General features: G+C 36.4%; 2 protein-coding genes across 7 annotated transcripts in view; one reads left to right on the top strand and one right to left on the bottom strand.

Annotated features, from left to right (window-relative positions):
- Window positions 1–25,494, bottom strand: part of MCPH1 (microcephalin 1) — a 130,533-nt gene that overhangs the window by 12,233 nt on the left and 92,806 nt on the right. The window lies entirely within an intron of this gene.
- The window catches only part of ANGPT2 (angiopoietin 2), a 48,172-nt gene continuing 43,970 nt past the window's right edge, over window positions 21,293–25,494 (top strand). The window contains exon 1 of one of the 4 annotated variants that reach the window (XM_083830813.1): window positions 21,293–25,490. In XM_083830813.1, the coding sequence (XP_083686939.1) occupies window positions 25,206–25,490 (285 nt within the window). In that variant the 5' untranslated portion in view covers window positions 21,293–25,205. The remainder of the gene's footprint in view (window positions 25,491–25,494) is intronic. The other 3 variants (XM_083830816.1, XM_083830814.1, XM_083830815.1) reach the window with 3 other exon arrangements.

The raw sequence follows: 25,494 nt of genomic DNA, 5'->3' as shown, positions 1-25,494 counted from the left end.
TGTACAGGCAGAAAGCTTTTCCTAATAATATAACCTAAATTGCCTTTGCTGCATTTTGAGCCCATTACTTCTTGTCCAAGTGCCAACGGACACTGAGAACAATTTATTCTCTTCCTATTTGCAACAACCTTTTAAATACTTGAAGACTGCTATCGTGTCTCCCCTCAGTCTTCTATTCTCTAGACTAAACAAACACAGCTCTTTCAGTCTTTGCTCATGGGTCATATTTTCTAGACCTCTGATCATTTTGTTAGTCTCCCCTGGACGCTCTCCAATTGATCCGCATCTTTCTTAAAATGTAGTGCCCAAAGCTAGACACAATACTCCAGTGCAGGCCTTACCACTGCTGCATATGCTGCAAACTATTTGTGTATCTTAGAGCATTCCTGTTAACATATCCCAGTATGCCTGCTTCTTTCATCAGAGTAAGACACAGGTGACATAAGTTCTGTTTCGGATCTTCTAAAACGCTCTTCTGGCAGCAATATTGCATTGTCAATCTCATTTTGTATGTCTGCAGATGATTATTTCTCCTCCTACTTTGCACATGTCTTTGCTGAATTCCATCATACCAATTTCTGATCATTCCTTATTCCTTTTAAGGTTATTTTAATTCCAACCTTTTCCTTACGCACATGAGTAATGCCATCGACCTCAATTAGACTATTTGTCTGTACAGAATTAGGAATTTGTAAAAATCTGTGCAGGACTGGGAGCTTAAGTATGCAAACAATTTATCAAAAAGGGTTTTTCTGCAATAATTACATTCTTTGGAACAGGATAAGCGACATGAATAACTAATTGAAGTGAAACAACACCTTTATATTCAAATAGACAAGTGGACAAAGTCCACGTAGACTGTGATAGGAATTGCAGTGTAAATGGCTACAACTTAAAAGCAGTTTGAGATTCTTTAATCAAATCCATATCTTAATTTGCAATATTGATAACAACAAAGCTGGCTTTAAGAAGCTGGGCAGCAGATTACCACTTACAGAATCAATTTACAGTTCTACTACTTTAGGTCATGATTAATCAAATTTTTCTGCCCGGTAGCTTAGAAAAATCTGAGATAACAAATGAAGAATATGGATAGGACAGCTATAAAGTTTATGCCAATGACTGACAAGTGTGCTGGTGTGGTGGCCTCATTCTGTGTATGATGAAGAGCTGATTTGAGCATACACAGATCATCTGTGCAGGAGATCTTCAGTGAGCCTTACTGAATCCACCATTTTCTATCTGGCACTACTGGTAGGACTCTCCATCTGACTCAGTTTATATGTTTATATGTCTCAAAATTGAAAAGGAAATAAACTAAAACCAGAAAGTGTTTTCTCTTAACTGGGACAGCTGACAGTTGAACAAATGCAGTTGTGCCAACACAAACGAGAAAACCCTCAGCCTCCCAGTGATTTGCATTAGACAAGTATCAGCAGCTTTAAAAGGTACGCACTACGTGCATGGACCTGGTTTTCTTCATGGTTGACAAAGATCTGTTCTTGCTGGATATATTCTCACAAGACCTTCTGCGGAAAAGATACATTCTCCCTGGTTTAATTCAAGATGGGAGAGTGTTTTTGAAACTAACCTCTTGGTCATTCCTATTTACTGATCTTCTGGTTCCTGTTGTGGAGCAGCCATCAACTGCACAGGATGGGACTCCTTTTGGATGGAACAGAACCAGAAGATGTGCATGGTTGAGGGGACCGGACTGGACCTCGTCCAGACCCCTGAGCCAAGCATTGTGTGCAAGGTGCTCTCAGCATGAACTCTGCACATCCACTCTGCAGATCCATTCCCATTCATCTGCGCTAGTGGTGTATAGACATTTACACAAGTGAGAATGAAGTCACTTTGGGCAGATGTAATAGGGTAGCGATATAGGTATGGGATGCTTCTTTTAAACTGACTTCTTACCTGCACATAAATAACAAGCTCAGCTAAATTTACCATTATTTTTTTTAATGCTAACAGTTGTGACTTGCCCTTATTGTTATCTCATAGCTCATTCTCACATGGCAACAGTAAGAAGCTATACATATTTTTTATATAGTATCCTCTAGGCTTATTGAACTCTGAACCCACATAAGGCTAATTATTATTATTTACATACCAGTACCTATTGCATGAGACAGTACCTAGCCTATTAATACATCATTAATTTCAGCGAAGAAGTAAGGAACTAAATATTAATGAAGGAAATAGCATGTTTAATCACAGGGGAGTAAACATATCTGCATTTACACAGAATGAAATAATACATTTCAAACTAAGTATATTTCATTGGTGAAAGGCTGTACTGAAACAGCAATTCCATAAGATAACAATGTGCTGCAATTCACTGAAATCAACTTGATATTCCCCTGGTTGAATACTACATAAAATCAAAACATCAAACATGGAAGACTAGTATTTGCATTAAATACATTGAAAGGGATAATCTTACTTTAACTACCTTAGACTTTTCAGATACTGAATCATTCTGGACAGGTTAACTTTCTATTTAATCAACACAGGATATTGTGCAGTAATATCTTCAAAAACGACATTTGTTTTGCTGGTTTAGGGATATGGAGAATCCTTCTTTTTGCCTTTAACAGTAAATGATAAATCCAGTGTTGTCAACAGATTTGCTATACCTGGCAAAGTGCAGATGCATAATGCTTTGATAAATAAAAGGGTTTTCTATTCCAGTAATAACAAAATCAGTGATCTTGTTGAAAGGAAAAGCCTGGCAAATGTGAAGGGTTACACAGCTGTTCCCAAAAGGCTCTTTCCACAAACAGTTGTATTAACCCACAATAAAAGTAATCTTAGCATTAAAAAAATCCTCGTTTTATCTTTAAAATAAGATTATGTGAGTCCTTTTGCTCTACCTCAACTGACTGAAATGACTGAAGCAAAGGCAGAGTACATTCTTCTCTCTACTCCTCAGTTTTAGCTGAATGCCATTGCAACGCCCAGCAGTAACTCAGTGTGTGCCAAACATGAATATTTTTAAGCGTCATTTGAGTTTTAAAGGCTACAGTAAGTGATGGGAACACAATCGTCTTGGGAATCTACAAATAACTTTAAAAAAGCTCATAAATCTGGCTTTCATGGCTTGCTTTTCAACAGCTTTATGAAATATGTCAAAGCTTGAACATGATCAGTTCATTTTCCTTCAAATTTCTTAGGATTGACTTTTCTCAATCTTTTTTTGATATGGTTCAGTGAGACAAATAAGACAGACTTGGCTTTAAAAAAATAGGCATCAGCAAATTAGTTTTTAAAAAAGTTTCTCGTTCATTTTATTTATTTATTTTTTAAGTATCAACAGAGGAAAACAGTACCATCTAAGTAGGGCAGCCTGAAGTATTCCCTCACTAACAAAAATATAAAATGCTTCTGTTCAGCAGCCAATCTATTACAACATAACAGGACACCTAATAATGAAAAAGCAGTGTATTAATAAAAGCTGATTTTTTTTTTTGTTTTGTTTTTTTCTTATATTGTTTAAAAAAGATGCCTGGTAATGACTGAGCACAGCAGAAGCCCTAAGAGTCACTTTCAGAAGTTGTATGGAATTCTCTGTATTTAGAGTGAGACACGCACTGCAGTGAAAAGTAGCAGGGAATGTTTGTTTTTTAAAATACAAACTAAAAGCTCAGTTGAAATTACATCAATATTAACAGAGAAACACCTTTAAAGTTGTCTAAGAACTACCAAAATAAACTCATTCAAAAGTTTACTTGGCATCAAACAAATCAGTGCAACCTATGGAATTCTGCAGGCTGCAAATAATATAACAGCTTTGGGCAACTTTTAGACATTCCTGATAGAACTATGATCACCATTCCTTCTGGTCTACAGCTTCCCTGATCAGCAGCAATAATTGCTCCTCCATGGCAGCAATAATTACCTGTGTGCAATAACATCTCTGCTTTGTCTAATTGTGTCATGTTAGACGAAAAGATCCCATGGGAAGTATGGAAAGCAAAGACACTTTACCCTCCAGCACTAATGGAGCTGCCAGCACACACAGCTGAAAAAAGTGTTTAAATATCTGACCAGGTGCTTTTCAAATGAAAAGAACTCAAGAAAAGATCTTTTTTGAGAGCACCACTTTCTTCATAGGTACTGAAGGAAGGACACTACAGAAAGTGACACGTTCTATTTGAAGATTCCTTTAATGAACTCTTGAACATTTTAGCATGGCAATAAATGTATGATTACCAAAGAAAGGACTTTTTGACTACATTTTGTCAGCAAGTTGTGATATTGTTGTCTATAGCTGAGGGATAATGAACTATGTTGAGAACACAGAATAATTTTAGTGTTATGAAAGTTAGCAGGGTAGAGCCGCAGTACCTGACACAGTTTATTTTCTCTGCACAGAAAGGTCTACTTTCTGTTCACTGCAAATGTAATCATCATTATTATTATTAGAAATGTTTTTATAAATTCCCTATGAAATTTGCTTTTGTTTTAAAATTGAGATTGCCAGCTATGACACGGTTAAAAACAGAGAACTAGACAGACTTATTATGGTAGTGGACTTTCAGTGACTTCTCATGGTAGCTGAGCAAAGTTTGTAGGGTCAGAGAACTGACCCTGTCCTCCGAGTTCCTTTCCTATATTCTTACTGTTCTTCATCTAAGAATTAGGCTGGACAGAGAGACTACTGCTTTTTAGCCTATCTGATTTTATCTGAAGTGCTTCAGTAAGAGCAGAAAGCCTTTTCAAGAGGTTGTCATTGCACAAGCAAGCTGTAACAATTCAGACCAAAAAATACTCAGCAAATACTGTATATAAACTATGAGCAACTGGATTTTTGAGCTTAGATGCAGGATAAATACCCTAAAGCACAGGAAGACTCGAACAAAATTACTGAAGTTATTTTCTAGTCAAACAACTCGATAGCTTAGATAGAAGACAAACGCTCAAGAACTCCTCCCCATCCCCACAGAAGAACATACACTTTATTTTTATTTTTTTTAAAGTAAAATATTGTAAATAAATATTTACTGCCTATGGCTCTATCCCAGTCCAGAATTCCCAGTAAAAACAGTTGGAATAAGGTGGGCATCACAGGAATACAGCTTTAGTCCTGTAACAATGCAAACTACCGTGATGGTAGAAGGTACTGTTGCATGCATGTGCACTATACTATACCACACACACTACTTAGGTGGAGTGTATGGAGATGGAGAAAAAGATGGAGAAAAAGAATTTAATCTAGCTAGCCCTGCATAAGGCAAAGATTTATAAATGTCCTGCAAACTCACTGAATCATGCATCTATTTTTGTTTTAAAGTTATATTAACTTTATAATTTAGGAGCTGACATGATAGTCCTAATGTTACCCATGAATTTCTTCATTAAAACATTATTTCTGATTAAAGTGCTAATGCACTTGTCCTTACCTGATGGACAAGTATGGAGAGAGCTACATTACTCAGGCCACTGGTGGAGGAAAGGAGAATTCACTTTACAGTACTGGAGTACTTCTGGGGTTAAACAGAGGAACAACGATGATGGGATTTGGAGGGAATTCAATAAAATCATTCTCAATCAAAGAAGGCCAGTGTCATACAGACCTTTGAAGAAGGGAAAAAGCTGCCTTCTACAGAGAAAATACACATGCAGATTCCCAAATGCCTTTTTGAAGATTTCACAGCTAAACAAAACTACATGGTATCACCATGCTCTTTTCTGCTGTATACCAGACCTATTATTACAAACAAATATGGCAATTAAAAAATAAATAATAAATACTAAACTTAAACCTACTGGTTTTATCATTTATCACCTTATCACAGATGATTACTTCTACAGTTTGCTGTAAAGCTGAAATCAAGTAGGAGATGATGAGAGGGAGAAAAATCAGAGTATTTTGATTAAGCAAGCTTTACATTTTTTCACAAATGAAATACATCAGAATTTTTATGCTCATTAAAAGCTGAATATATTCACTCAGACACAATCCAGTTGTACCAATGTCATACTCACAAAGCATGCACATCAGGGTGACAGCTAAAAAGCCACAGACCTTTGCACATAATCTAAAACTAAATCTGTATGTAATTTCCTTCCCTTTGTTAATTGAAGATTAAAACTAAATCAAGGGGAAGCCTTCTATGAGACTACTTCCAACAACAGATGACTCAACTAGCACCTGAGAATTTGTTGTACTTCTGTGTACTGAGGTTCTGAACTTCCTGTTTCAATAAAATACCAAACAAGTTGTGTTTCCTTTACAAATAAGCTATTACATCAAGCCCTGTTCCTATAATTTCAGTTTTTGTCTGCATTCCAACATTTTCTTTGGCAAATGTAGAAACATTCTAATTAAAGAGAAGAGAAAAACAAGCATCATTCATCATGGTAAGAATGAATGCTCAAGAGAACATCCTTACTGGTTACTTCTTTCATTCAGTTTAATTTGGCTTTTGAAGTACACCTAATTATGGCATGCAGTTGTCTGAGATGAAAAACAGGTAAGAGGGTTTTCACTAATAGTGCCTCATCAAAGCTATTAAAGGCAATAATCAATTCCCCTAATGCCATACAAACATAACAACATATGTGAAGTGATTCAAAAACATTTTTAGAACACTAGAAAACTTGAAATATACCACTCTGTACAGCAATTTTCACCTATTATCATAACTTGCTAGATCACAAAATACCAAAAAAAAATAAATCTTTTTTTTTTTTTTTTCCCAAACAGAAATGATCCTGTGTTTACCTCAGCAAGATCTATGAGGCCAGAGTTATAAAAATCCTTTACAGTGCCCTCTTTCCTTAATTTTCAGTTTTTGTTAACATTTAGGTAACAGACCAAAGGTCTCTTTCTACTCAATTTGCAAATGCCATGAGAAAGACAACTTGCACAGAAAAGTTAAACAGCATACCTACAAACACAACATAATTATCTGGTTAAGTACAATATGGCCCAAATATTACAACATATGTGGTTTCTTTCCTAAATTTATTTAACCTTGAAACTGGAAGTGCTGACTCACCAAGACAGAAGTTCAAATGTGAAAATGGCATTAAACCAGAAGCTGTATAATTACACACATTCCATTTTGGATATTACTAAAAAGTGTCTATGTGCACATTGTATCTTCATGAAGCACTGCTTCTTTTGCTTATAAATCACAGATAAATTGTCAGGCACGCACAGTTAGACACACAGTCACCTAGTTAGGGTTGCGTGCTAGACAAATTTGGAATGCCGTAGAAAAAGCAGGCCCTGTAAATGGTTGAAGACAGTAGAAAGTGCTGAAGACTTCTGGTAAGGGAAATAGCCAACACCACATCTTCAACATTCTTCAAAGACAGCATGAAACTAGAACTAGTCCAGTTAACCCTGAAAAAATTCATAAATTTGACAAATGATCCCAGAAAAGGCAGAATGCTTCTCCTGCTTTGTCTAATTACATGTCAAATGAAATGATACATCTCCTACATATCTCCTACATAAGTAAGCAGCAACTGGTCCAATCCACACAGTACCGAGTATGTGTCAGAATCACACTGTGTTACCGCTTCAAGAAAACACATATTTTGTTCTATAAACTTGTGCTAAGCAATACTGAAAACTCAATGGAATGGGAAAAACAGCACTTTAGTTTGTGCTGTTCCTATTTTTTTTTTCTTCTAAACCACAATTAACCCAGGCATATAATTTCAAACGACAAAGTTTTGCTCAAAACATTTTAATCAACATACACAGGGTTGTTTACATCCTTCATGTTGGACTAAACCCAGAATTTCAACACTACTACTCAATAAAACCTAAAGAGGTTGACCTTGCTTTGTGTTGAAACTGCAGCTCTTTCAGGAACTTGAAACTTACCTCAAATCACAGAGGAATGTCTGAGGCTAGGCAAATCTTTTGAAAGACTTCTAAAGTTTTTCAGTTTTAACTGAAAAGGTACCTCTTAAATTGATTCTTAAATGTGCATCTCCTTTGATTTTAGGAAATTAACATTAAATAAAAATTTTACATGTTTTCTCTGGATTCTCCAAAACTTATTACTTTAAAAGGTACTAATTAACAGATACTCTTAAAACAGCCAACAAAATTCAGCCCCTTTCAGACTACCCATAAAAATCCCCTCCCTCAGGCAAACATACTCCCATTAAAAGTCTCTCCCTACAATAGCTTTAAAAATAGTCATTCCATGCAGCAAAGCCTTTTGAAGGTCAGCAAAATCTGCCTGGAATCAGTTCCGCAGGTAGAAATCCCTTGTGTCAACTATTGCCAGAGTCTTCCACTTGAAATTAAGTTGATAATGCTTCAGGACTACAAATAAATTTGGTAAAACGGGATATGGATAAAGTGTGACCTTTCAGACTGGTCAGGAACAACAACAAAAAAAAAAAAGAAGGATGGAAACATTCTTCCTTAGATCAAAAGGTCATTGGGGCAGACACTATCTTTTGTTTTGGATTTGTATAATGCACTAGGATGCGGAGTCCTGTTTTATGTTCAGTGAAAAATAATGACAGAAGTCTACCTTTCTAATAGTGAGGCCCTTTTTTGATTACAGCCTCTGGGACCATCTTTAGGCAACTATTAAATAGCAGTGTTTTTAAAAATCATGAATTTAGACAATCTTTTAAATAGTTCTGAAAAATAACTTCAATATACAAGACATAAATCATTATAAGGAAAACATGACAGTAGAACTTCTTGTCTTTGGAAAAGCCTCCAAGGTCTACAACAGAATCTCATCAACACATAATAAATCACAAAGCAGTAAGAACAAGAACAGAAGTATGTCTATATATACATACATACACACACAAGCCCAGTAAAACACAAACAATGCAAAATAAATCTGCTGAAGATGGAATTTGATTCTGCAACTATCTTATGAATAAATTTTATAACAAACAATTTTTTTTTTCATGTGGTTGGATCAAAGGTATGAGAGTTAGGAATCAAGGTGCTTATTACAACTTTTATATCTGTGAAACCAGGACTAGAAGGAGAGAAGTTGGCATAGGTTCATGTAGCATTTTTTTCATATTAGCTGTGAATTATTTTAACCTCAATTTCTGGAAGACAGAGCACAGCATTTAACACCATACCTTAGACACATTTATGAAAGAGTCTGAAAATAGAAGCTGTATCAGCTAAAATGTACTTTCTACTGCTCTCTGGAGATGAATAAGAATTTCTTCGTCCTGTAACTGAGAATTACATTCAGAAAAAATATCTTATTGGGTCTGTAGGCCATGATCCTACACTGTAGAGACTGTGCCATGGACTTCAGCGTCATAGGCTTTTGCAAGAACATAAGTAGAGTCGCAGTACATCCTGTTGCTTATGACTAAATGAAAGCATGGAACAAGGAATTTGTTAAAAATAAGGAAACTTTAGTTGAACTACTAAGATTCATTTTTGATGGAACCATTACATGACATTGTGTTTTAAGGGAGTCAGATTTACAACTAATTTTATTGCCTGGATATAGTGTACTACCATTATGATAAACAAAAACCACCAAGAGCACCACAGCAGCTGTCTCTACTAAAATTGCTAGACTAGAAATTTTCCTTTTCGAACATAAAGACAGTTATAAATAGTTTCCACAAACTTCCACCATATTGTGGCTTCTTCAGCACTTCCATCTAGAACTATGGTTAAATACATTACTCTTGGTATTAAAAGAATGATGAAATCTATCTGTGTCATATTATAATGGTAGGAGCACATAATTCAACACATTTTTTTCCTTTTATAAAACGATGCTGCTTGATATACACATTTTACTGCTCTACACAGAAGTAGTGCTTTATAATTTCACCATTTGAATAAATGGAATGTGTTTTCGACTGACAGCATTCTGACCATTACTGATAAACATTTCCTATAAACCTGATTTATTGTTATGCAATAAAATGTACATAAACAATTTCCTTCTACATAACAAGTGTGGGTATCATGTGAGACAAAGCAGGATTTCTGAAGCTTTAGCTACATAGCCCCTGTGGGGCTCCAATGGCTTAACCAACAAAAAATCATTCATATGCAAGAGCCAAGAAAATTTCTACCATATACCGTCATGAAAAAATTACTCTTTCACCTTGTTCCTATAAGAAAGATGAAATACTAAGTCTTCTGTCACTACCATCCATACAAACAATTTACCTTTCACTCATGAGATGTTGAGCATAAACACAGAAACTGTTTTTACTGAAGGATAAAAGTATTTAAACAGCACTGGCTGAAAACAGCCATATCCTAGGAATTAGGATATATTACTATCAGTTTACCCTAGGAAAAATAAAAGCTGAAAGCTGATTATTATTAGTATCAAGCATTATTGCAAAGTGTACGTGACCATCTGCCAGCAGGCTTGTAATGAATCATACAGGCAAACACAATCACAGTGCAACATCACCAGAAGAGAACAAATAGACAAAGGCACATAACCTTAACAAGGCTTTTGCTACTGTGGAAAAAAGACCAAAATAAAACTTCTGTTTTTAAATGATTATACAACTTCTACACAGCTTCTCCAAACCTTGACTTTCTAGAAGTGCAAGGTTCAGAAAATAATATAGAAATAGGATGTGTTACAATTACAGCAAGCCAGAAATCTATCAGAACTCTATCAGTAGGACAATACAAACCTTAATTTCTTCCTAGCAATGAATATTGGCTGCAAAGAACACTCGGCCCAAGTCTGTTCTTTTTAATCTCTATACATTAATTTCAGCTTCTTCACTCCAAATTTTGCACGCTTTTCTGGTGACTTGTTATCACACTATTTCTCATACAAGTTTATGGAAACACATCCTAGTGGTTCTTTTCTTTTAAGGGTCATCTCTCAAGACACTTGGAATAAAACCAAACAGCAAACAAACAAAGACTGCAGCTTTGGTTTATGAAATGTATTCTGTGTTTATATGCAGAGAAAATTCTGCGTTGGAATCAGCCATCCTGTCAACACTTGGTGCCTTCATTTAGCAAAAACTTCGCATTCACTCATTTTTCATTTCCATGCTGTCCAGGCTAGTCAAACGCAGGAAGAAAACTGGTGGCATATACTAACATTACAAGCAAAATAACCAATAAAAAGTTTTTTTGTAACCAAAGTGCAGCAGTACATCAGGATTCTATTAGTGAGATCTGCACATCCATAATGCTGGAAGCAAGGACAGGAAAGTGGTAAAAAGGAATGACAGACGCTGATTTTTATCATGGGAGATTAGATACGTAGCTAAAACAGAACTAGCTGGTGTGACACATGTAAGTCGTTACAGGACATGATCAAGTGCTCAGATACATAAATCAAGTCCATCAGCCAGGGAAGCCACGCAGGTATGTGGGCAGCTTTCCCAAAATGGGTTCCTGAGCAATCATCGGATGCATATATAAAGTCTAACAGTTTCTGAAACTGTTTTGTTCCAGCTGTCTTGTCTGAATATGCTACATACATCTTAAAAAACATTGCTTGGATAAAATTGGCCTTTTGACTCAGAATGTCTTTGTAAACTAACATTTAAAGGACACAATCCACAAAAAACTATGTCTTCCTCCTTTCACTTTGAGCCAATTTCCCTGGTATGGAAGCAGGATGTACTTGAAGTTCTCATGTCTTCATTGGTAATAAAGGATAAAATTAGTGCCAGGCTCAACAATCTGTCTTTATTAAATAAAAATAGTAATTTGCATTCTCATCCTGAATATATGAAAGTTTTTTCTTGTCTGCAGCAGTGAATCAAATGAATACGGGGATTATTCTGAGTTGCACAAATACAGTGAAGACAGACTAACAGCAAGAGAATATGAGACAGACAAGCAGCGTATGACTCGCAGAAAGTGGTAGACTGATGAAATAATCTTTGAATCAGTATTTAAAGTGAGACCATGGCAGATGTAGTAACTTACGTATTACTTAAGATATGACAAATGGAGGTAAATAGTCTTCAGGATTCCTAATGATTGTAAGTCAAACTGCTTGGAAAAAGTGCATGTGCACTAACTTGCATATTATAAAATGTGCACTGGAAGCCACTACAGTGAGTTTTAGCTACCAAGTGTTATTCAGCTAAGCTTTCCTGGTAAACCAGGAAACTTGCTGAACAACTATAGTGACTGTAACTGCAATCCTCCTTCAGTGCTCCTGAAGGCAGGGCACCCAATTCCAGTTGAAACTGCAGTTTTCAAAGGTATTGAGTCATATTTGGATGTAGCTGTACTGAGAAGACTTGCTTTTCATTATGTACAATAAACACATGCATGCCAATAAAGAGGGGCTGATATGTATTAGATATATGAATAGATACAAGGAAAAACACTCAAGGGCAAAGTCAGATATATAAAATATTATCAGCTTTTACATCATCAATTTTAAAAATGTGAAAGAAAGGTCTTTCAATGAGGATTCCTGTAGAATTCATGTGTTCAGGATTGTGAATTGAACTACTCAGAGATCAAGACTCTGTCTTCCAAAATCATGCTAAAACCAAAATTACCATTTTTATTATTTTGTCGTCTTCTACTGATGCCTTGCAGAGTAACATTTTTATGCTTCTTTAGCCATGAGAAAAATTATTATTTTCCTTAAATCTAAGCCATCATTTTTACTTTATCTCATTAGTTCAAAATCTAGGACTTAACAGAGCAGTTAAGCCAAGTTTTGTTTTGCACTGTTTTTGCACCCCAAAAGAAAGTAACACTTGTTTTTTACCCCAAAACTGTTGAGAAAAGTTATAATAGCTACGGTTAAGCTTTCAAACATAACCTGAAGTATTCATGCACATAAGGTATTAACAAGCTCATATATTTATCCATGTTTATGAATCAGAGTCACATTTGTTACCTAGAGATGGAAAGGGACACATACCAGGATTTTTGGAAGACTCAAAGCCTAATAAGTTTTGATGTATGTTGTGTGTTATCTTTGCAAATCTGACTGTCATTCACTTATGACAATTAAAAACATTTTAAAGTTTTAACCAGAAAACATTTGACAGACTAGAAAGTAGAGAATACGTCTTACTATTCTAGATACAGGGTCTAGACACCACATTCAGCTCAGAGACATTGTTAAAGATTGACTAGAACAGCTGAGACCAGAGTGGAATATAAACATTAAAAACAGAAAAAGGGTACAGTGATCACTTATTCTCTGGTTCTGTTCTCTGGCCTGTATCTTTTCTTTCTGCAGGCTTGGCAGGTGTCCTGTGTAATCAACAGGAGATGTCCTTTATTACACCATCAAGTCTTGTGTCTCACATGAAAAGTGTACGGGGCATGGCTTTCCACTTATTTTCCTAGAAACCAGTCCTAGTAAACTGGAAAAATAACACAGTACTTCCATGGATGAAACATGCATGTATAACATCGCAGACACAGTACCAACCTCAGTGTATTTGACATTCACATGCAGAGCTGTTAAACAGTCTGAACAGTCTGCAGCTGTCCCGAATTTCAACATTTAGTATTAAGGACTTACAATGCCACTTCCTACTTTTAATGAGAGAAAATTAACTAGGGAAAACAAAACAAAACAAAACAAACAAAAAATAGATAAGACACTTTTCTTCCTTTATTTCTGATCGTATATATCTTCATTTCTGCTGGTCTTCTATTAATTTAAATTACTTCAACCCCCCAGTTTTAATAAGGGGCAGTACTTACTACACCATCTGCCATCTCATTTTCTGGAAATGAATGCCTCATTCTGACATGAAAGAGCCAGCAAAGATATGGGGTTTAATGAATGAACAATTAATGAATTCACAAACACTGAGAAATCAATGGGAGTGAATCAAGTGTCATTTACTCTACAGCCTGGTTCTTGTTTGGACCATCTGTGAAAGGCAGTATCTTAAGTAGTAGTGATACTTCTTGAAAAGACTTCCAGTTGTTTAACTAGTCAAGTGAGCGTTTGGTGAGAAATCTGTTTCTTTAAAGAAAAATTCTCACTGTGTAAATTTCATGCAAATGGCAACCGGTTGAGGATTCACACATTCTAGCTTACTTTTAAAATACACTGCTGTTTCAAATAAAGGCAGTTCTTGGCTACTGTTCATGTCATTAACAGCTTGAAAAGCCTTGGGCCATCCTCTGTGAGCAGACACAGGGTATTTGCAAATTACAGTAATGGAGACCAGACCCACATTTTGTCTACTTCAGCAGCTCCTAACCACAGTGCGCACCACACACCTCAGAAAAAGCTTCTGCCTGATACTAGAAAAGCCTTCTAAATGAGAGGCCCGCAGGTTGCCCTTAAAGCATCACCTTTTCCTCAGTCCTCCAGGCTCTCAGTTTATTGAAAGCTCTGTCTTAAAAGCATGTGCTATTTTTCTTTATTGGGTGTACTGCAGGCTAAAACTGTGCACCAGCAAAGTTAGGTGAGATGTAGGTGAGTGCAGTTTTTCTCCACCGTACTGCAGAACTGGTGAGGTAAAAAATCTGAATACAAGGGAGCCTGCTTCACATAGAAGAAAATAGAGGTTTTAAAAGGCAGAAAAGAATCTGTTTCAAGTTAATGAAAACCATCAGCAGTCTGATTTTAATGTAAACTTTATGGATTGTTATGTTGATAATCTCTGTGAAGCACATTTTTTACATTATTTATTGTAAACATTTAAATAAGTATTTTTCCTAAACCTGAAAACAAAAGTAGCAATTAAGCAACTGATACCTGAGAATAATTTGGTTGCAAATTTCTATTAGTCAAGCAGGTTCACTTGTGGGAAGCAATACTCCATGAAACACAATCCTACACAGTATTTTAGTAATAGGATTAACTATATTCTCTTAAATTTAATCACTAGAATTAATAATATAAAACGCAGTTGTTCCACTACTGCAATGAAATTTAAACCACAGTAATTTCCAATATTAAACCTCTGCTGCTAATAGAGCTAATAAGCTGTGCTTATCAGTTTGCAGGCACTAATATTAACTTTTGGCTGATGGTTTTAATTTCATGACTGTGAGAAAATGGAAGAATTATTTCAAATATATTAATTATATTTTTATCTGAAGAGGGATATTTTTCACATGGAGGTCCAACATAAACATTTTTCTTTCTTTCAACAAAGTGATGTGGTTTAATGAGAGAAATTAAAGATGAAAAAGCTTATTATGTCACCTAATTCTTACTGCTGCCAGTATAGGATTTTCCTTTACATATTTCAGTGTTTTGGCAAACCATATTAAATTACTCATGCAGTGGGGATTCCATCACTTCTCATGAGAGGCTTTTCTACAGCCTAATAGATCTTAGCCTCTGAAAATATTTTTGTACTTGGTATGAAATTAAAATGAAGTGCAAGCCATAACTCCTAACTATTTCCCTGCCTGCAGTAGTCCTGCCTGGAATACCGCACAGCTGCCTAAAAACTCAGTCCTTTGCTAGCCCATCCCTTCTCGCCATCTGTTAGGGAGGGCTGCAAGCGGGTTCTGGAACAGGCACTGTTTAAACATTTCAGCTGACATTTACCAAAGGTATAATGCTCTTAACCTTGAAAAACTTGAAAGAATTATGAATAATGCAGTTAGACCCAATTTCTTTATGGTCTGCTTTTTAATCAAGTCACAGTTCAAGTGCTGAAAGAGATTAGAGTCAAAACAATAAAGCTGGGATATAATAGTCTGAAAATTGTAAGAAAATTAAAAAAAAAAAGGTGATAATATACTAATAAAAACACTTCAAGTTGAGACAATGGGACACATCTCAAAACTGGAACAACCATCACTTCTTCAATAAGTCAAACTGGAAATTTTAGCAATAGAAAAGAAATCAGTCGATTTAAAACTAATTTCTCATCATCTTTTGTAGAAAAGTGCTTTGTAAAAGGCTCTCGTCTTTCCTACGCAGTCCACAACAAGGTTTTTATAATAAGCATGAGGCCAGCTCTTGTAATGTGACCTGCATGTCATTCATCTCACCTAACTTCAGATGCTTTCACCTGAGCTTGTTACTCAAGAGTCAATCTCCTTATGATCAATAAAGAAATCTCTCTGGCTCTGCAAGGAAGCCTTGGGTGATTTGATGTTTATATTTAATCAAAGAATCCCACCTTGACACCTTACTCAAGGATACAATGATCACTGATAGAAAAGGAAACTATTCTAAGCCGGCTGATTTAAGAGAGATTCTTCTAATTGTCTTCTCATCATCAAGTAAATATTTTAAATTTAATGGAAACATTTTTTTTCTTAAAAATGATACTTGAGTAGTCAACAAGCAATGGAAGACAGAAATTAGTAGAACATCAGCTGTTTATTAATTTTATGGATCAGATTTGAAGTTATTAATGTTTAAGAAAAATGCTGTTCACTGGACATTGCTATTAATAACATCCCACAGGCTACAACTGAAGCAGTAACAACATCTAATACGTCATTTTACAGTAAAGATGAAGACTTATTTGTTATTTAGAATAGAATTCAGTCACAGATTTGACTGAACATATTGACTTAAGAATCAAGTGAGAAGATACAGATCTTCTATAATCAAGTTTATCCTTAAGTTAGGAAGTGAAGACTGAACTAACTGATAATATTCATAAATACATGTTTGGCTATGGCTAGCCTGAATGTGAACTCATTTTCAGACACTACAGACATCATCAGTGACCGCCACTGAATTTCATTTGCATGTATTTCTAGTGGGACAAAATAAAGATTTTTTCAAATATTTGAATTTTCTCTATGTAGTGAAACTACTCAGTAAAAATTCAGATTTATATAAAGTAAAAGGACTTTCTATTTAGCTTATATTTCAAGAAAAAATACCATTTAAATGATAGGGTACTCATAAGAGATTTGATCTTCTGTACACATTCCACTGGAGATGGAGGATTATCTTTCCAGCAGATGATTTATTTGGAGAGATAAAGAACAGGCTGTTACTCAGCCGGTAGGGTACTTATGTTAATATTTACCCAGCAGTAGGAGATTCACTCCTACCATGTGGAGATAAGTAGTCCACAAAGGAGCCCTACTCTTGGTATCAGTGTGCAGGTAATCTTTCTTCTGTTCCATCACAGGTTCTGATGCCTAACTAACAAGGGAAAAAAAAAAAAAAAAAAAAAAAAGCAAGAGCATGCTTACATTACCTTCCTCCTTTGCTTGTGCAGCAGTGATACCAATGATAAAAAGAACCCCCAGTTTTTGGTGCAGAATCAGCAAGAGGCTTGGTATTGTTTTCAGAACTATTACTGGACTATGTTTATTAGAATTGAAGTAAGCAAAGATTTAACTTTATGGAGTGCAAAAATAGTATGCAGCTGCTCTATCCTCTCCAAATTACATATCCATAATACAGTTCAACAAATATGAATATATGAAAATACGCTGCAAATATTTTTCTTGCACTCTCCATAAAAAGGTTAGCATATGTACTGTATTTTTTTTCTTGAGGGAAACAGATGTCAGGAACTAGGTACCTTACTGTTGCCATAAATGTCCTCTCTCTCTGTGAAAGCTTTGTTTATTCCTCTTATACAGTTTCTCACTTCCTTTTCATTCTCTCTTTGACATCAGTTTATCTTTGAATTCAGAATCTTGAACATGCTCTTCGGAAGTATGACATGCTGTTTTTATCAATGAAGTGCGCTGTTACCAGAGGTGGGAACCTTCCACTAACCTGAATGACTGCTTACAGAAGAAGGGTTTAAATCACAAGGACTAGGGTTATTTGGAAGGCAAGATTACCGTCAACTGCTTAGACATTTTAAAAATACATTCCTTTAAACAAATGGCATATACATTTTTCTTTAAAATGTCAGTAAGACAGATTTCTCATTTTCTGAAAGCTTTCTGGATTCTTTCACAGCCTACTGCCTTTCCACATCAACATAATTCAACACTCGCATAACACAGCAAAAGTCAAAACCTTGCATAAAGATTCTAGCTTTAAAGTGTCCAAATATGCGAAACTACAACTAAAAAGTTTTCAAATTAGCATGTAAACAGTACATGAGCAGAAGGAGTATGAATATCTCTGTTAATCTTTTCACATACAATCCAATAAAGAAGAGTAAATGAGTATGTTCTACAGAAACAATTTTTAAAAACAGGTTTTAGAGGACTTAGTAGAACTGGTTTCTACGCATTAGCACAGAAGCTTTTTCATTCCGTTTCAAACTGATGGTAACCTCTTTAAACAAGTGCTGTACTATACTTTGCCCAGTATGGGGGATAGACAAGGCACAACACTTAAAACTGTCAGAGTTATTCAGCAGTCCAGTTGTGAGATCCTTGACATTAGCTGAAATTTCCATGTTAATTTTGTACTCATGCTATTCAACTTTAAGATGTAATTACACTTGTTACCAGCTAAAATTTGCTGTCATCACATAACTCTGAGGAGAACGAACAAAGCCTTTGGGCGCTATAGCCAAACAATATAAAAATATTAAGGAGGAAGGACGTATAGCAACTATTCTCCATAATCATGGGACTCACTTCCTACTTCAGTAAGTGGGTGATTCATCTTTTAAAGATTAAAATAACATTCATTATTAAAAAAATGTTCACAGTAAGAAAAACTACCATCTGTGCTATGAATACAAACTTCATTAATGTGTTGTGAGAACCTTTTTAGATATCTGCACAGATTATTTGTATAGATTACAGTTATATAGGTATTTGTACACTGTACTTTAGATGTCCCTTGAAAATTTGGAATGATAAATAAAATCACTATAAAACTAATGAAATAGTAAAAAATAAGAAGCATTTTGCATTTAAGAAAGTTCTGGAATGTGGAAGTCATAAGGACATAAATTTCAAAAAATATACATTCATGTTGTTGTTGTTGTTTAAGATGAGATACCACAAAGTTCCAAACTAAATTAACAAGACCAAATATATTTTATGTGTGGTGGCATCTACAGCATCCTAAGTGTATACATATATGCAGATTTAAGTATGCATATGTATAAAACTATGAATTATTATAATGTTAATATGATCGCAAATATGATCTCAAAAAGCCCTGAGCAGATGTTATGCAACAAAAGTGGAATATCAAAATAAGTCTATAAATGGAAAATATGGTCACATTAAATGTCAGGTTAACCGAGAAGAGACATCCCAAGTGTAATCAAGACAGTCCAAGAAAGTTGGTCCGGTGAGTGTCTGTGAAGTAAGCAATGAAGCTGACTTATTTGGTTGAAGAGATGCTGCACTTAGAGCTTTCAAAAATGGAAACAAATTTGAGGCATTTAAGTAGATAAGTGAACCTCTGACAGTTGTCTAACAAGTATTATGAAAATAAGGTTGAGTATTATTTACTAAAAGGGGCAGAACTAATATAATAAGCTTCATATACAAGTCACATTTCAAATGTTATTGAGGAGCCAAACAGAACATATTACAAAATTCAATGTGTTGATGATGACGATCAGCATAAGAATTTTATAGATATTCATGAAAGTGTAGAATCAAAAAAAGGAGAGAATAAAATACCAAAGTAACAAAGGGATATAAAGATAACTTGCAGATTATAGATTCAATAAATTGAAGAGTGTTGGCAGTATCAACTTCAAAAGAGAATATGGGGCTAACAAGCAAGCATTTCCAAGGGTAGATATAAATCCTAGTTTTGGCCAATTCACACTTCAACTAATGGTGTAGCATCTAGGAAAAATATAATTTACTGAAATAATGGATTGGATGTTTCAAGGACAGATTGAAACAGACTGAGTCACCAAGACAGTGATAACTGAAATTTTCAGTGGATTAGATTACTGACCTCTTGTCCCTTAAAAAAAAAAAAAGTACAATATGAGAATTACTGAGCAAATGACCTCTCTTTGTAAGGAAGGGCACTCAAAGGAGACATGGAAGAGATGACTATGAATTCACAAGATGTTACAACAGATGTTCTGAATGATTAGAAATAATCAGCAGCTGAGAAAGTGAGTGGAATCCTGAAATTTTGTTAAACAAGTAATGAGAGACCAGTGAAAAAGGTCTGATGCAATAAAAAGAATAATAGGCAAGTGGTGGGGAGAGGAGAAAAGATTTGTAAGATATTACTGTTAATTTTAAAAGTACTAAAGAACTGAATTATGGGCCTTGCTAAAAACAACATGTTTTGGCTTAATGGAAAACATAATAATAAGGCACTTGTCTCATTCAAAGAGTTTAAGATCTCAAAACAGATAAGATTTTTAGCAGGCTGAAAATCTAGTAGGGTTCAAGATACTGTTCCCTGTTTTTTAAGTTACGAGTTCACGAGTCTTGTCCTTGTTGACATTTGTTCCTGAGAACTATGTTAAAATACTCCCAGTGAAAGAAAATATTTTGAAGCCAACAAACAGAACTACCATAAACTAACATTAAAGTACCAGGAACCAAAGGTGGGGACTTAATATTGAGTGTTAAAATGTAAGGAATGTAAATACCAGGAATATATAAAATACTTCATTAATTTATTCCAAGTTTCAGGTTTTTTTTTTTAATCTCAGATTTGATTTTGAAGTTCTACATTCTCACACTACAGCATTTTCAGTTTTATATGTAGATCAAATATCCCTATAAGAATGTAGCACCAAAAATGCTTGTTCTCATTGTTGTGTTTTTATTTTGCACATATTTTGTTATGTATTTTTTTCTCTTGCTAAAACACAAAAACTGCTGAAATGAGAACTTGCTTATCTACTAAATCAACACCTCAGATGTTTTAGGTGGCAAAGTCTGCAGATATAGCCTAAAGTCAACATTTTCTTATATTACATCCATTTTTATTTATTTATTTTTTTACTTCCTTTTCTATCAGAGGTCTCACAAGATCTCTGCATTTGCCTGTCAAACAGAAGCTGTGCAGCTGTAAGTAAAATGATAATTGGAAAGATAATGTTAGTGGTATTCAGGCATACTCAAAGCAGCTTAGTCATATGCTGTATGGAATAAAAGCAGGGTTGGCTGAGTAAGGGAATTTGCTGTTTCCCAGGAAAAGCAATTGCCTAAAACACATCTGGCAAAACGTTCTAAATGTTTAGTTTTGACAAAATATACACTTCATCACTTCTTATAAGGTGAGTTCTGTAGAGTGAGTATCTTCTTTCTAAAAAGGGAAAGCTCTAATTTGTACTTTAAATATACCAAGCCACTATTTGCTATTTTATGTCAAATACTATATACACTCAGCTATAACGCAAGCAGGAAATCCCAGATTAAACATCGATATTTCATTTTGCAGAATAAATGTATCATGAATGCAAACATGGCACTCCATATCTTCAGCACAAATAAAAGACGAAGAAAACGATGAACATTAAAAAAAAATACTGAGATGAAGCAACTGGTCTGAATTATAACTTTTTACTGAATTTCATACTGGCATATATAAGATTCCATGCCAAATGATTTACATTCCTTCCTACTTCGACATGGCTAAGAATGAGATGTTTCTTTTCATAACTGACAGGAGACAGATCTTCTCTGTCATTCAGCTTTTCTGGAATAAGCCCTGCCCTGCAAGAAGACTTGTTATTATGCCTCTGAGGCTCCGTAAAAAGGCTGTATTCAAGCATCTTCCTTCCTCCTCCTCAGTATTCAAGGACGAAAATGTATTTAACTTGCCTTACTTTTCACACCAGTTTTCTAAATTTAGCTGTTACTACTTTCTTTCCCCCTGAACTCTGCCTGGTTTTGAGTCCCTGGCGAGGCAGAGAAGACCACTTCCTCCTCCACAGCTGGGAAAGCTGCTCCCAAAGGGATGGAAAGGGTGAAGGATCACAAACAAATGCTCGAGAAGATGCACCAAATAGAGCACTACCCCGTAGTGAAGGGTTAAAGGGACGTATATTTATTTTGTTGGCAAGGTGAACACTCACTAACTTGCCTGGGCAGTGGGAAAGAGCACTTCATTAAAGCAGTATGAGTCCATCAGACCCAGATGGGGAAATAGCAAAATCCTCCCTCGGTTATGTGTGCGAATATGTGCGTGTTGGGGGTTGTATTTCAGCTATTGCCACTACAGCCAGGAAGTGTCAAGGAGAAGTTGGGGAAAACATTACTACAGCGTACCTCGGGGTGTTGCTCAAAGAGCTGGATGAGAAGCACAGCACAACTGGCGATTCCTGCTGTGCCGGTAAGGGTCTTCCACCAGGCATTTGCTGGCATTTCACACAGGAATACCTGCACTTTCCATACATTTTCCCTGAAGTGCTGACAGCTGCCATAGCAACTGGCCACTCATTCATTCATTCAAAACAAGACAAAACAAAAAACGTAAAAGGTAAACTGATTTCTCTCTCCAGTATTCATACAACCACAGTTCTCCCTAGTGGAGGTCCAAGATACAGCAAGCTCTGCAGGCAGCCTCCAAGTTCAGTTTTGTTCCTGGCCCCATTACTGCTCAAGGGCCTCCCAGGGTCATGTACTGGCCTTTCCAAAAGGAAAACAGACTCTAGACCAAACCTTTAGAGACATGCCAGTCTCTCCTTAAAAACCCAGCAAAACTGAGCTGCAAGATTAGGCTGGTGATCTGACTCACCAGCGCGACACACGGATGGCAAACTCGATAGCAACTCAAAAACTATTGATCTCATCAAGCTTCTCATGGAAATCCTGTGTAACAGTTTGTCAGTATCCCTTAAATCTTGTCTCTTATATGTACAGTCCCTTGAATAGAGGCATAATAATTAAAAAGAAAACTTCTAAGAGACTACACTGGTGAGCCTCATTTTTTCCTTTAATATCTCACTAAGGGATTAAAAGAACCATGACAATATAAGCAGAAAAATTCAGATTATCTTCCAGTTCTCCTCATTCATTCATTCTCCTCATCCAGCTTTCAGGACTGGAATATTCCTATTTTCAGCACTACTCTTGTGCAGGCCCCATATTTCTTGGGCTAGCTGTGAGAGGAAAAGAAAGCAGGGAATGGACCCATTTAAGGACAGTTAAAAACAAGTCATAACAGGAAACTCTGATTTAACTTAAAAAATAATAAAAAGTATTGGAATTAAAGACAATAACAAATTTGAACGCCTGGCTAGATACCTAGAAATGCTCCAAGGAGTCTACTGTATAAATCTAATCCATAAATCTGTCTTCATTGCATAAGAGCAGGTTTCTCAACCTGCAAAAGCTTTTCAATGTGCAAAAGACTGTTAAGCACATGGAATTAAACATTCTTTCAAAAATTTCAATGTACTGAAAAGTGGACATGACTATGCAGAACGGTTTTGAATCTTTAACAATGCAGGTACCTGTTGCATTAATTTGCTTTGCTGTTGCAACAGGAAGTGGAATGGATGGGAAATGTCTACTTTTTATGCCAAACCCTACAAATATCTACATTTTGTGGAAAATATTCTTGACTGATATAGTCAAGAACTCCAAACATCTCTCTCCATTTCCACTGGCTGGAAGGATGAAGGATGGCAGATGAACACCTCACAGGAAGCAAATCTGGCAAATTGGTTGCACAGGTCACAGTCCAACTCTAAGTCAAGCCTTCCTGGGACACTCCAGAATTGAATTTTAGAGATTGCCCTTTCCAGAGGTAACAACATGTTATGTAAAGAAATCCCAACAACTTCCAACAATGTAAGCAAATGCATTTTAGCTGCTACAACAGTTTTTGACAACCCCTGAACACAATTTTCATGACATAAAAAGTAATTCATACATTCATACACTAAATAAAACATAGCACGTTGTATAGGAAAGTCTGTCCTAAGAGATCATGAGGCACACAGGGATTTTCCACATATAATAGGAATTTTGGTCTCTAATCCGTGTTAGCTGGCCTAGTGTGGCATTCCCTTTGTTTATTTTAATTATGAAAAATTTACAGCTTCCAAACCCAAACCTAGAAGAACTTTCCGGCAGTTTCTCTTCAGGAATCAATATCCTATTCCAAGAAGCCATTTTCTGCAACAGAGAAAGTGAACTCCTCTAAAATTTCAGTGAAATCAGCTCTTTCCCAGGGTTTGGTAAATTGGTTAGTAATTTTCTGCTTTTTCAAGATCACTAGGAGTGGGAAGGAAGGAGAAGCTCCTTTTTACTGCCTTTTCATACAGCCAAATATTTACTTTATGAGATTTTCCCTCACCTTTTCCAGGTATTTCCCTCTTCCGAGGGCCCAGAAAGCGGCTAGCAAAAGCTGACAGAATAACTGCTTTTCACCCATGCCACGTCCTGAGTGCCTGACTTCTACTTGCTCTGTAAAGTTGTTCATTTTTCAGTCCCAGCTGACTTTTGATTTGCAGCTGTTATTAATATTATCGCTTTCAGAGTTAGCTGTTTAATATAGCCAAATTAAAAAAAAAAAAAAAAGGCTTGAAAACATTTAGTTCTTGAAATGATTAGAAATGATTATTCAGGTCAGAGATTCAGTAAAGTACAGAGGCTGCATTTGACTGAAAACTTTTAATTAAAATCCCCCTCTTGTTCTCTTTGCAAGGATGTGCCCAAGCCTGCTTTTGCATGCCTAGGAGAGTGTCTTTCTCTATAATTACACAACATATAAACCACAAGCTAAATTACATCTTGGTTCAGTGTATCAAAAAAAAAAATAATCCTTTAAGAAGAACAAACAAGCACAGGAACTTTTTTTTATTATTATTTTTTTTCTTAGCTATTTGACAGCGTTTTAAAAATGATCGCCGCTGCAAAGAGTTTACAAGCTCCCTCTGCAAACATAGTTGGGGGCGATCGGAACTGATTTCTCAGCCTAGGAAATTCTTAATGAGAGCTGCTGCTGCTGCGGGGACGCGCAGGGGTCCCATAAGAGCCGCTCCTCCCCAAGGGCTCTCCGACATCCCACGCTGGGCTGCGCGCTCGCCTTTTATTCCGAGGGCGAGAGACCCCCCCGTGGGCAGATAGCAGCTCGGGAGGGAGGAGCGGAGCTCTCCACATGTCTGCCTTCCCTTATCAACTTATCATATAAGGAAAGGAGAGTGATTGATTCGTTTGCCGAGCGGTAAAATCAGGACGAAGCCGTAGCAGAAGGAAGCGTTGAGGCTTTTTTGGGGGGAAAGGAAGGCAGAGCCTGCAGCCACGGTGGGACTGCTCTTCCTTTCTGCATCTGACAGCTGAGGGCACGACTGGGGGGAGGACGGCGTGGGACTGGGACGGCCAGAAAGTCCAGCCCTCGTTCAGACGACACATGGCAGCAGAGCACTGAATTTCTGCACAGGTTAACCTCAATCGGGGCTCCTGTCAGCACACCAAGGCGCTCCGGATCTGCTGGCTGGCCGCAGGAATTAAAATGCAGCTGACTGTTTACTTCACTTGGAGCTGCAGCATTTTCCTAGCTTCGGGATACAACTCCTTCAGTAAAAGCATGGAGACTATCGGCAAGAAGCAGTACCAGGTTCAGCACGGGTCGTGCAGCTACACCTTCCTCTTGCCCGAGACAGACAACTGCCGATCTTCCAGCTCTTACGTCTCCAACGCCGTGCAGAGGGACGCACCTCTAGACTATGATGATTCAGTTCAGAGACTGCAACTACTTGAAAACATCATGGAAAACAACACCCAGTGGCTAATGAAGGTAG

Source organism: Anser anser, assembly GCF_964211835.1.
Source record: "Anser anser genome assembly, chromosome: 3".
Lineage (NCBI taxonomy): Eukaryota > Metazoa > Chordata > Aves > Anseriformes > Anatidae > Anser > Anser anser.
Note: the sequence above shows the minus strand (reverse complement) of the source record. Positions and strands in the feature narration are given on the sequence as shown.